This window comes from Python bivittatus, unplaced genomic scaffold, assembly GCF_059951505.1.
Source record: "Python bivittatus isolate LINGU-HERP-01145 unplaced genomic scaffold, Pbiv_v1 ctg000200_np1212, whole genome shotgun sequence".
NCBI lineage: Eukaryota > Metazoa > Chordata > Lepidosauria > Squamata > Pythonidae > Python > Python bivittatus.
This window is the reverse complement of record NW_028277040.1, coordinates 5141553-5154855: the sequence shown is the minus strand read 5'-3', so window position 1 is coordinate 5154855 and position 13303 is coordinate 5141553. Positions and strand designations below refer to the sequence as shown.

The 13303-nt window shown below is 40.2% G+C and overlaps 1 protein-coding gene across 1 annotated transcript in view; it reads right to left on the bottom strand.

Annotated features, from left to right (window-relative positions):
- Positions 1 to 13303, bottom strand: part of INO80D (INO80 complex subunit D) — a 42672-nt gene that overhangs the window by 10096 nt on the left and 19273 nt on the right. Inside the window, exons 4-7 of the mRNA XM_007436677.3 lie at positions 11290 to 12047; positions 10896 to 11004; positions 5105 to 5329; positions 2475 to 2578 (exon numbers count right to left, since the gene is read on the bottom strand). Coding sequence (XP_007436739.1) covers positions 2475 to 2578; positions 5105 to 5329; positions 10896 to 11004; positions 11290 to 12047 — 1196 coding nt within the window. The remainder of the gene's footprint in view (positions 1 to 2474; positions 2579 to 5104; positions 5330 to 10895; positions 11005 to 11289; positions 12048 to 13303) is intronic.

Sequence of the window (13303 nt, the reverse complement as noted above, 5' to 3'; positions counted from 1 at the left end):
TGGCGAGCACAGGAGGCGGGGCTTCGGTTGCTTTGCGCCCTTCTTGGGCGCGCACGGTTTTTTGCGCTTACCGGCAACTGCTCCCGACTCCTTTTGCAAGGCGCCACCAGCATTTTTCCTCCCACCGGAGTGAGAGTCCCCATTTATCTACTCACGTGAGTTTTCGAACTGTTGGGTTGACAGGAACTGGGGAGGAAACAGGAGCTCACCCTGTTTAACGCGAAGGCTGGACTTGAACCGCTGAAGCGTCAACCATTTCTGGCCGGCAACTTTCAGCGTCATTAAGCCGCTGCGCCACCGCGTCCCTTGTAGCAGATACCTTCCTTCAAAATTATGTTTTCATGTGATAGCTGCTTCACTTCCATGGTCATAAAAATATGTACAACATTTAACACATCTTTCTCTACTTAATGAATAGCAAAACGAGCAATGTTACGTCAGGTTCAGCATGACAGTGAGTAAGAATATGTAACTAATGCCTAGGGATTGCTTAAAGCCATAAGCTTGGGGAGTCAAGCCAAATGATAAAATCTATGGCGTGTCAAAGAAAGGCTGATTTATTCATGTAAATAATTGCACAAATAAGTTCATGAGAGTGATTGTTATACAGACAATACTTTACATAATGGCTGCTGGATTTGTAAAGTAGTTTAATGCACATAGCAAGAAGGATGATATGAAGATTTCAGGGTGATCTGCAGGGTATCAGGAAGGATTTCTGTCTTCTTTAATATCAGCAGTAAGTGACTCTCTCCCATTCTACTGTCTATTGAAACGAAGAGGGCATGTCGAACAGAAGGTGCTAACGAGGAGAAGTGTTATAAGCTCCACTTAGTTCTGGTATTCAAAACACATTTTGGGGCTCAGAACACATCAGTCCTAGGTATCTCTCTTCTATACCATCTTCCATTGGCCTTCAGGCTTCTAATGAAAACAAAGTACAACCCACGGGTCTGTAGATTGTGCTAACATATATAATTGTCCAACTCTAGTTTAGAAATAACTATGCCATGACCAGATTCTTAAAACTTTTCGGCACTATGATTATGCACAGTATGCTATTTTCTTTCAGATACTTTATTCTTATTTCATCTACAAGGTCATTTCTATGTTGTCATTCCTGCCTTCATTGCTCACTTTATAATTTTCAGGGTTTTTTTCATGCCAAGAATGACTATAAATTAAGAATAAACTTGGTTTTAAAAACGAAGAATGGAAGAAAATGCTGGAAGAGATTTAAGCGAATGTATAAGGTATGAAGAACAGTGTGAAAGAACAACATTAACGTTCTAAACTCATTCAATCTAATCTGGAACTTTTATCTTTTATTTCATTGCTTCTGCAATTCATATATTTCTGGACTCACAGCTGCTGCTAGAAAGACAAATAGAGACCATGTCCAGGAGGACCTTTGCACAGCGCCATCACTGCAAAGTTGAAGCTCTTCCTGGAGTGGGAGGACCTTGCACCAGTGACTCATGCCCTTATCAACACTTGGTTAGACCGCTGCAATTCATTTACTTTGAAGACCATTCAGAAACTCCAGTTGGTTCAGTATGCAGCAGCTCACTTGCTGGCTGGCATTACTTGCAATGAACATATTGCACCTATTTTGCAGGCCTACATTGGTTGCCAACAGTTTTCCAGGTGCGAGTTTTGACTAATAATGCTCTTTATAGCTTGGCACCTAGATACTTACAGAACTACCTACTCCAGCTGGATTCAACCCAACTGATGAAGTCCTGTCAGGAGAAGCTACTTGTGATATCCCACTCCTCTGAGGTAAAGGGGCTGAGCTAGAAGGCACTGCTTTTGTATCACAACACCTACATTATGAAACAAGCTCCTTCTAGAAATTAGCCTGGATCCTTTGCTGATAACCTTCCAGAAGCTTAAAGACGGAGCTTCTCTGGGCTCTATTTGAAGAAGAATTATGATTGTCACTACATGGATGTCTATTATTATTAACTACTACCATTATTCTTATTAAATATTTTAATATTTTATTATTCTCTGGATTCTTTTACTGCATTTTAGTATGTTGTAAACCACAGCGAGTCCTGAAGATTCAGCAGCATAGAAATTTGATACATAATACAGTAAATAAAATAACTAGCAGATCTTATCTACTCCTATGGCTAATGCATTCACCACTTTACCTTTATTTTTTACCCATTTTAACAAAATTCTGATTTTTTTTAACCAATATCTAATTACTGAAAATCATACAAAAGTATGCTGTATCCAATATTTTAAGTAGGGAGTTACGAGTTTAATTGTCTAGCTAGGCCTTCTTGCCTTACAAACTGACTAAACCAGCCCGCTCCTGTAAGTCAGTCTGGTCTCTCAATGCACAATGTGAAAGAAGTCCAACCAAATACAGATGCCAAAAGTGATATTTGCTGAAAAAGAAAATGGGCCGAAATCCATCCCTTTCATCCCACCAATAAACAGAAGAAGAATGAAAAGGATACGTTGAAAACAGTGTTTAGTGAATGGAAGAGCCTTGTTAGTGCATGGTTCACCCTTTGTGGTTCCACTGCATGGTGATGCATCCCTCTGCTTCACTTGGCTTGGGCTGAAATATAGGTACACCCCCCCCACACACAAATAAATAAATGTTCATTAACATGCACATATCGGAAATCTTAAAATTCCATTATTGTTCATGTCTAGGTTTGCACTGCAGAACTATTTTATATGTCCTGCAAAAACATTCACAAACAGGAGAAGGTGTCAGTATTTATTCCCAGTTATTAGCTGTTACCATTAGTAATAATATATAATATATAATCACACTGTACCCATACTGTACGAACACAGAGATTGCACCCCTTGTAACTTCCAATGTAGATATTCTCCATATAATACAGAATTAAAATAATTAGTAGATACCATTCTGTCCTTATTGAACCAAGAGTATAAACATGCTAGTATATGCAAAATCCAAGTTTCTGAGAATCTCAGTTTTTCTATTAAAATACACATTGTACGAATATAAAGCAAGTATAACAGGAGTGAGTGACTGAGTAAAATTTTCAATAGTTAAGGGTCAGGGTTTCAATATTCTTATCTGTCTCTTTACAAATAAAGAGAGACTAAATCATTTAAAATATCAAAAATTTCTGTATATAGTATGCAAAATCATGCAAATTTGTACAGATTGTTTGCATGATTTTAAACTAGAATTTGTTCCCAAAAGCCTTTTGTCAGCCTAATGTATAAGACTGTACTCCTATTCCCAGATCTCCTAGGTGGCTATCACGAATCAGACTAATTCCACTATAGAAGGTGGAAGTGGAAAACTTCTGTTTGGCATTTGCAGTGTTAGGTTTGCAAGTGTCTGGTATATTTTGATAACTGTATGAAATTGTTGCAGAAAATCATTTAGGGATTTCAAAATGAGAAATCAGCACGCTTGCAGTGAAAATCAATTTTACCTTTTACACCTAACTCAGTGGAAGCACCAAAAGTGGTGAGCTGGTACCTAGCAATGATAATGGATAGCTGATGGCTAATAAACTGAACTCAATCTAGACAAGATAGGTACACTGTCAGTTGGCTCTTCACCAGATTAGGAAAATGGGGTTTAATGCACTGGACTGAGATGCACTTTCCTTGAAGAACTAGGTAGTGCATTCAGGGATTGATACTATTTATTTGTTTCTTTATTCATTTCAATTTCAGAAGCCACCTGATTCAACAATTCCAGTTGAGTTTTTCTGTTTCTCCTTCCTGTTTACTGATGGGACCCAAAGCGTGCCCACTTTGCCTGATCTCACCAGATGATTCAGTGTCTAGTGGTCCCTCAAGTAGCCAGGCCCTGTGCCTTGAAGAGCTTTATAGGTGATAACCAGCTCCTTGAATTGCACCCAGAAGACAATAGGTAACCAGTGCAGCTTGCGAAGGAGTGGGGACACATAAGCATACCACAACACGCTCATCACTGACCAGCTGTAGCTTCTAGATGGTCTTCAAGGGCAATTCCATGTACAATACATTACAGTAATTCAACTGTGAGATGACCAAGGCTTGACTGCCTGAAGGGCCTCTTGGTCCAAGAACAGATGTAACTGGCACACCAGATGAACCTGTGCAAACGCCCTCTGCCACCTTCTCATTGAACAGGAGCTGTGAGTCCAAGAAGACTTCCACATTGCACACAAGTCTCAAATGGGGAAGTGCAACTCCACTGTGGAGACTGGATGGAAACTGTTTAGGATAGGTGGGTCCAGTAATGACATTTTAAGGAGAGGACAAGCCACAGCTTCCTTCAAGGCTGAGGGAACTACCCTCTACCTTACAGAAGCAGACACCACCAACCACAGGTCACCTCCCAGGCAGCTTAAACATCCAGGAAGGACCTGGATCTAACAAACAGGTGGCCAAGCTCACAGACTGGAGAACCCTGCCCATTTCCTTGGGAGTCAGGGAATCAAACTCACTCCAGATAACCCTATAGAGTCCGCCTTGGGCAACTCAACTGGACCTGTCCAGTCAGACTTCAACTCTGAGATCCAGCCCTGAGCCTGGGACCCCAAATGGTAGCCTTAAGTGTCTTCTATTTCCTGAAGTATTCCTATTATTACCCATGCTCCAGCAACATCCAGGTCAGATGATTCAACAAAAGGAGTTGACTTTTTTTACATTTAAAAAGTACCTATTGTTGTACCAGGGATAAATGAAATAAGAGGGGTAGCATCAATTTCAGCATTACTTCTCCTGTCAGTCATAAAAAGTGAAGAACAGACAGTGGACCCATTCCAAGGCTATTTATGAAAAAAAGCCCATTGTGCCTATAATACTCTACTCAAACATTAGAGTACAATCCACTTTTTATTAGAGAGCTGAAATCAATCTGAATTCAGAACTGAAACCTATTACCAAGTCTTGGCAATTAACCAATAACACTCTGTCACTCCTAATTTGAATGAATTTGCTACATGTGATTATTCTCAGGTAGGAAAATCATAGATGTGAACTACAAATACTAGAATATTAGATTCTTAGATTTTGTTACTAAAATTCTCCAAGTTTTGTTAAAATAATATTTTGCATTTCCCACAATATTAGATAGCTGCAGTAGTGTGGGCAAGCCCCTCACCTGGTCCGAGTACATGAAGCTCTACGGAGTTCTCGTATCAGCTGCCCAGCACATTCCGGTTCTCTGTTTGCTGCCCGCAGCAATGCTTTCCGGAATGTATGTTGGCATTTCCTTTGTTGAGATTCTGCCCGCTCCAGGCGGCAGAGGTGCTTGTATTTCTGCTGAAAGTAAGTGCAAAGTTGGGAAATGCGAGTTCTCCTGCCGTTGGCATAATCATCATCTGGCCTGTAAGATTGGGGGAAGGGGGAAAGCTGATAAAATAGCCTGTATTTAAATGTAATATTATTGTTGCACTTCCTAAATTATTTTCTGTAGAGTTCCAGTTACCATTTATTTATGTATGCAATTGATCTACCACCTGAAACCTAATGGACTCTAGGTGGCTTACAGAATTTGCAACATAAAAACAGCAAAAAACCTGTATTAAATCTGAATTAAATAATAGCTTCCATAATCTAGTTATTCAAATCAGATACTAAAATAATACATAAAAATTAAGTTTGCATTTAGTATGGTAACACTGGCTATAATTAATCCTCAAAGGTCTTCTGGGACAACCATGTTTTCACCTGCTTATGAAAGACCATAAGGAGGGGGGTCATCCTTGCTTCAGAGGACAAGCAATTGTCCAGATACAGTAGGCAAAAATTATCAGGGAAAAGCAATCTCTAAGATATCCAGGCCCTGAACCATATATGGCATTATAGGTAGTGACCTGCACTTTGAACTGAAACCTACTGGTTACCAGTGCAGCTCCTACAGCAAAAGTGTAATGTGGCAGTATTGCAACTGACCACAGAATACATGTGCCCCTGCAATCTGGATGAGCTGAAGTTTCCAAGTGGTCTTCAAAAAGCCCTCCTGGCCATGCTTCATCTGCTTTTTGAGCAGAAGACCCCAGATTGCAAGCCTACTCTTTCTGCAGGAGTGCAGCTTCAACAAAGCCAAAGATGGAGCAATCCTCTGAATCAACAGCCACACCATCTTGCTTGGCTTGAATCCTAGCTTATTTTTCCCCATCAAGAATCTGGCAGCCTCCAGACATTAGGCCATGACTTCCACAGCATCTCACAATGAGCCCAGAGTGGAGATATATAGCTGGGTATTATCTGCATATTGACATCATCTCATCCTGAACCAACAAATGACTTTTCCGAGTGGTTTCGTATAGATAGTAAACGGGATAGTGAAAAGGACTGAACACTGAGGCACTCTGTAAGGAACTGCATATGGGTCTTCGCCCCTGCAATCACCATCTGGACCTGCCTACTCAGGTAGGAGCCAAACCATTATAATACCATGACCTCAACACCCAACAGATAGTCCAGAAGGTCAACAATATTGCAAATTGCTAAAATATCTAGGAGGACAAAGTTGGTTGGACTTTCTCCTTCAAATCCCACCACAGGTCATTCATAAAAGTCATTTCTGTCCCATGCTAAGGTCTGAAATCTGACCGTCATGAATCTAAATAATCTGTATCCTCCAGAGCTCTCTGAAATTGCAGGCCCACAACCTTCTCAATAACCTTCCCCAGAAAGGTAAGGTTAGAGATAGGATGGTATTTCTCTATTTTCACTGGATCCTGGCCTGTCCTCTCAAGGAGTGAGTGAACCACTGCCCTTCTGAGGGCTTCATTTCTCCTTCCCTCAGAGGATCATTGACTATAGCCCAGATCCAACCCTCATCCCCTTCTTAGTCACTTTTATTAGCCATGTGGGACAGGGGTCCAATCTACAAGTGACTAAGATTGCAGATGCTCTGTCCACTTTCTGGGATCCACAGACACAAAAACCTCCAAGATAACACCACATACCATCAACTCTGCATCTTAATAAATTCTATCAAACTGGCTTTCAACTTGGAGCAAACATGAGCAATGTTATCAATGTAATGCTCAGCCAGATGATCACCACTAACACTGATTAGATCTTCCAACCCGTCTTTTCCCAAAAGGGTCTGAGAGACTTTAAATAGTGTCCTGGGTGCAATAAGGGTACAGAAGTAATTACACTTTGCCACCTTTAACACCACTTGTGTCTGATCACATTTGCTTTTTGTTTTCTGCCAGTGTGACTCCAGGCATCTCTTTACCTGTTTCATTCCCCAGAGCAACTCAGTGAACCAAAGAAGCTGCACAGGATCAGTGGGTAGGAAGAAGCCAGTCAGTGGTGATTCTGTTGAGTGCCTCTGTGTTCCAGAAGTCAACAAGGTGTTTAACAGAGTTACCCCCCAGATTGCCAGAAAATTATCCAAAGGAATCTTCCTAGAAACCTGCTGGATCCATCAGATGTCTGGAGAGGGCCATTTTAATGGTTCCCCCTCCCAGAAGAGGTTGGTGGCCCTAGTTAACCCCATCATCATGAGGAAGTGATTTCACCATTACAGTGGAGTGACAGAAAATCCCCCCGAAACCAGATCATTATACAACTGATCTGAGGTGAATACCAGATCTAAAATTTGCCCAGCTATTTGCAGCAGGGCAGTGAGGATCTAAGACAAGTCCATGTTTGTCATGGTAGCCATGAATTCTTGAGGTCCCCCCAACCCAGAGGTGGGACTGAAATCACCCAGTACTAATAGTCTAGGTGAATCCACAACCTCTATAATGAGATCCAGCAGCTTGGGCAGCTAGGAGGATGGTACCACAGCAGCATTCCCATGATCCTCATGAGTCATGAGCAAGGCCTCATATCCAGCCATCTGGGAACAGCACTGCTTGCAACAGCTAGCATCTCCCAGTAAACAATTGCCACATTACCTTTCCTGTCCCAGGGTCAGGACTGATGAAAAATATGAAATCTGGCTGGACCAATCTCCATGAAGTGGATGTCCAGCCAGGTCTGTCCTCTTGTCCATAATTAATCATATAAAAAGCAATGCGCTATATTGTTTTTAGAAGCTCCTACCGTATAAGTGATATGGCAGCCAGTGAGGCAGTTTGTTATATTCTATCTATGAAATCTGTTCTTCTGAAAGGATCACCTAGTGCTTTTATTAAAATCCTTTCAGCTTTTACCATCTGAGAAATTTTACCACCTGCATCTATTGTTATTTTTACTTTGCTGCTTTAAATGTTGGCTGAGATATCTGTGTTGCTTTTTTGTAAAAGGAAGAGCTCCTTTTCCTGCTGGTGGAAGCAATAATTGATTCTTCTTTCCTTGTGCAATCTCCAGTGTCACTTCCTCTGACAGCTTTCCCCAATCTAGTACCCAGATGGAGTAAAAAATGTCCATAATCTCTGTAATCCAAGCATTTTTGTCACCCATTTATGTCACCCTGAGAAATATTGGATTGAATGAGCAATATAAGAGCCTCCCTTTATAATGTTCCTGTATGTGATTTCCCTATTTCAACATGAGCCACAAAGCTACTTTTTTGCACAAAAGTCTTCCAGGGTTTCAGTGAAGAGAATGGGATCTTTATCCCATTAAATCTTTCAGTGTTTTTTTATAGCCTTAATCATGATATCATCTGGGCTACCTGTGAGAGCTGGAAATTATGGACACATTCCTACCTAAGAAGACAGTTAGTAGCAACGGGGGATTAGCAAATTAGCCCTTAGCCATTCCTGTACAGGTATCAAAATGCTCACTGTCTCCCATGTTATTCAAGGAAGTCATTAATCAGTTCAAGTAATGTATCTCCAGCCTGAGCCAGGCAGGAGATGCAGGGGAGTTCTTATCTGATGTCTGGAGGCTGAAAGGGATTGGGTTAGATGTGACAAATCAAGCTGACATTGAATCCTGTTGGTGTGCTTATTGTCCCTGCACTGGCTCTAGACAGGACTGAACTCCACCTGAAAGAGCAGATCACACAGCTCCTATTAGATCAAACAGTGGAGCTTGATGGCCAGGGGAGACTTTGCTTGACTTTAGCTTATTTTCTAGCCATTGCATTTTTTTGGAGTGAGAGGCCCTGCACTGTACTTGGGGATGTCTTTCAAAACTACCCAAAATCTGCAGTTAGTACAGAATGCATGGGTTTTACCCTCATGGGTAAGAACTGTTTCAGCAGTGTGATACTTTTATGACAGACACTACATCGGTTGTCAATAGATTTCTGATTATAATTCAAATTGTTGGTCATATAAAGATCTAAATGGCTTACTCATGGGACCACCTTCTTCAAACAGCATCGCCCTGTCTTGTTCAATCAGCCAAAGGGATATGCTATAAGTACACTCTCTGTGAGATGCTGAGGGATGGGAACCTGGAACAGACTTTTTGGGGGGGTGGTTCTGTCCCTCTGGAACAACCTATGCCTGTAATCTGGATTCCCTTCAATCCTCAACCACACTCCTTTTAATATTTTGAAAAGCAATGAAGACCTGGCTTTTCTGGAGAGCATCTGAGGCTGAGGTGTATTAGGTGGGTACATTATTCTTTATCTCTGGGTTATGATTTTTAATCAAAGAACTTCAATTAATTGCTTTAATTATATTTGAAATTTTACATGAGCTATCCCAGACTGTTGGATGAGTGGGCAGGTTATACATTGCTGTAAATAAATAAATGCCAAAAAGATCATTTCCAGTTCTTTTCCCACCCTTTTGCTAATCTTCTTTCCAACAGCACCTCCAACACCACAATCCATTAGCAGTGGTTTTTACAAACATCTGTTCTCATGTAACAGCCTTGTTAATTTGTAATACCATACAACCCAGCAATTCTATCTCTGCAGTTACTCATAGGAATGATTTTCAAATCAATACTCCTGAAAGAGGAACAGACAAGAACCATGAGCAATGATAAAAAAAAATTATAAGAAAATTATGTTTTGTTGTTTTGATTAAATGTCGAATGTCAGAAAAGCAGTAAAAACTGGGCTTTTTCCAAAGGGCCTTTGGAGATAAGCCCTGGAGCCTCATGTAGGATGGAAACAATATGGGTCAGTTGTTTAATTACCAATCTGACACTGCTTAGCTTTTTATGCTACTTTGCATGTTTTTGACCATACAGCATCTAAAATCCTGGGAGTAGGCAGCATACAAAAAAAGTGAATAACCTAAAAAAAAATGCTCCCTATCTGTGAAACCAATTTGACAGTGGAATCAATTACCCAAAGAATTGGTGGACTCCCCTTCACTGGAGGTATCCAAGCAAAAGTTGGACATCCATCTGCCAGGGAAAGTTTGGATCTTTGTACTGATCAGAGGGTTGGACACAAAAACCTAAAAAGCCACTTCCAGTTCTAAGAATCACAAGTTTCTGCATTATTCAAATAATTTTTTGTAAATTTTTTAGATGATATCCACCTGCTCAGTAAATTGTATTGCTGAAAGATTCATTTCCAGCAAACTACAAGAAATTTAGAAACAATATTTTTTATGCTTTTTGCTGAACAAAGGCTAACCTTTTAGCAGTAAAACGTTTAACAACCTTGATGTAACAAACAATGAATACAAGAGAGAAATTTTTCATTCAGATCTCATTTAATGTCCACTAAACTGAGGGTTTGTCTGTTTAATCAAGGTTTTACTATAAATGATGCCAGTTACATCAATCATGTAATTATACAAATTATGTAAATTCAGAATTAACAGACAATGGAATTTAACATACAATGCCTGTCCTTCTGAATGGTCAGTTATATTGAGCTTTACACCTCAAGTATGTAAGTGTCAGACAGAATCAGTACTAATGTGAGTGGTGTGTTTAGGACTTCCATAATCAGTTTAATCATCTTCAATAGTGTCTACCTTCTACGTAAGAATGTGCATCTAATAGCCAGATTTTATTTTATACTTACTTTTTTTTTTTTTTTTTTTTGCTCTTATTCATGTACTTACTCATTCCTTTCATATCTGAGGGCTTCCCGGATAGACCACGCAACCTGGTATGGTGAGGTTTGATCGAATTCTTCCAGTTCTTCTCCACTGTCTTCAGACCAGTCCAACCCTGAAAAGGGTGAAAGAAGATGAGCATCCTCAACCACATTCAAGTGCCCCTGAATCTCTTTTGCCAGTACAGAAGATACATATTTCTGGCTTTTTCAGATATAAAATAATGAGTACCCTATATACTCTGAGGAAGCATACTGAGACATTCGTTTATGGATTACCTTATTCTTTCCACTAAATAGATGCAGATGAAAAGACCCAATTTTCTTCCAATTAGTTTACTTGCATACAATTACCAATCTGTTTACACCCAATGAAAATGCAGATACACTTCTGTACTTACCTAAATGTGGAAAGAGATCAGCATCCAGCTGCTGTTTTTGAGTGCACAGTTTCACCAGTCTCTGTAACCGGCTCCTACAGAATGAATATGGGGAGAAGGCTGTGGCTTTCATTAGGATCCTGTCAGCCCTGGGTGGGTCTGGGGCATGAACTTTAGTAGGGTGCAAGAGAGGCAGAGGTCTTTTGTTGGACAACTGCCTGGCTTGTGCTATAGTATGTGTGGTGGGCGCCACTCCCTGCATTGGTAGGCTGGTATTCTGAGGTTGAGGTGACTTGCAGACTAAGCCCTGTGGGAGCACTGCTGGCTTTAAAGACGTTGGTATAGGTGAGAGATGGGCATGTTGCTGTGGTTGCAAAGGCTGTTGCTGCTGCTGCAAAGGTGCAGGAAGGGGGCTAAAGTGCTCTTGGTGAACTTTCAGAATCTCAGTTTCTTTCTGGCGTTGACGGTTTTGGGCTAATTTACTCTGCAACTTTTTCTTCACAGCTGTCCCTTTCTTGAGATCTTCATCTTCCTCATTGAAAGCAAAGGGGTCTTCCAATTCTGCTTCCAAATAGTGGAGAGGAAGCCGGGCCCCTGGTGGAGATAGTGACATCCCATCCAGGCCATTGGGCATCTTCAAAGCCAGTGGAGGAACTGTCAGGCTGAAGGCTATTGAATCCGTCTGGTGCCGAACTTTTACCTCTTCTGTTGGATCGTTCTTTTTCTTCCTCTCCTTTTTCGGTAAAAAGCCAAGAACTTGTAGGTGACTGTTGCAATACCTTTGAGAATCAAAACCAGAAAAATTATATTTTTCTCCCAATATTTATGCCTGAAAAAAATCAGGAAAGAAAAGCTAATCATCAACAATTTGTCAGTCAAACCTCAAATGAGAAAAAAAAATCTATTTATATTTGTGGGAAGACTCATTGAAGGACATATAAACTCTCATGCTCCTCAACTCTTCAAAAATGGAAGCAAAATTTGAATTACAGTAAACATTTTACAGGAACCGTTATCATACCCACAGATCAGAACATTTGCAATTATAACCTGCATTTAAATTATGCCCATTTGTAAGGGAGGATGGGAGTGACAATTTAAGTGTAACAGAAATCTTTCAAGACAATCTTTTTCATATCCTAATAAAAATAGCTGTGTTAGAATTAACACATTTTGTGGAAGCTTACTTCTCTAACACTCTAGTCTTATGCCTGAAATGAAGAAAAGTGTAAAAATTTTCTAATTTAATAGTCCAAGCCACAGAAAATAGTTTAAGAACAGAAAAGTTTATCATTTCAGCTTTACCAATTCCAAAATTGTATGTTGTTGTCCAATACAAACAATATGAAACTAGGAGCAGGATGAGCTCAGCCCCTTACTCACAATGAAATCTACCAGGTAATCTTATGCCATTCATTTTTTATAAATTAACCACCCCCACAGAATTGTTGTGATGATATAAAAGAAGTGGAAGAATAATGTATGCTGCCTTAGGCTCCTTAGGTGGTAAGATGCAATTATTATGATGACAGAGTACCAGATTCACATCCTTTTCAGTTCTCAGCAAAATTCAGGCCATTGATTTCAGGACCCTGATCTCAAGAGGCTGGTTATCAGTATTCCATGAAATAATAAGCAGCCACTAGCAGCACTGTAAGTAAGCCAAGCAGAAAGTATCAAGCCTAAAATCATTTTTGTACTCCAGTCAAAGTTTACTCCTACACTATTCTGCTTGCAGAGCCAAATGAATCAGGATAACCCAGGTATCAAGACACAGTAACCACAGACACACAGACATACACGCACACCCAAACACGCTGCATTTTTCTGTTTGGACTTCAGACGTCATCTTGGAAGGCTTAACTTTAGAAGTAGATTCAATGACACTTCTATTACATTTAGGCAATTACAACACCAATCACAGAATCATAATCTTCCTGCTCTTCCTGGTTTTCAGGAACATTATGATGAAAACACAACTCGTAGTCTGGAACGTATAATTTAAGCTCAGAGAAAAAAAATGTATTAAATTTGA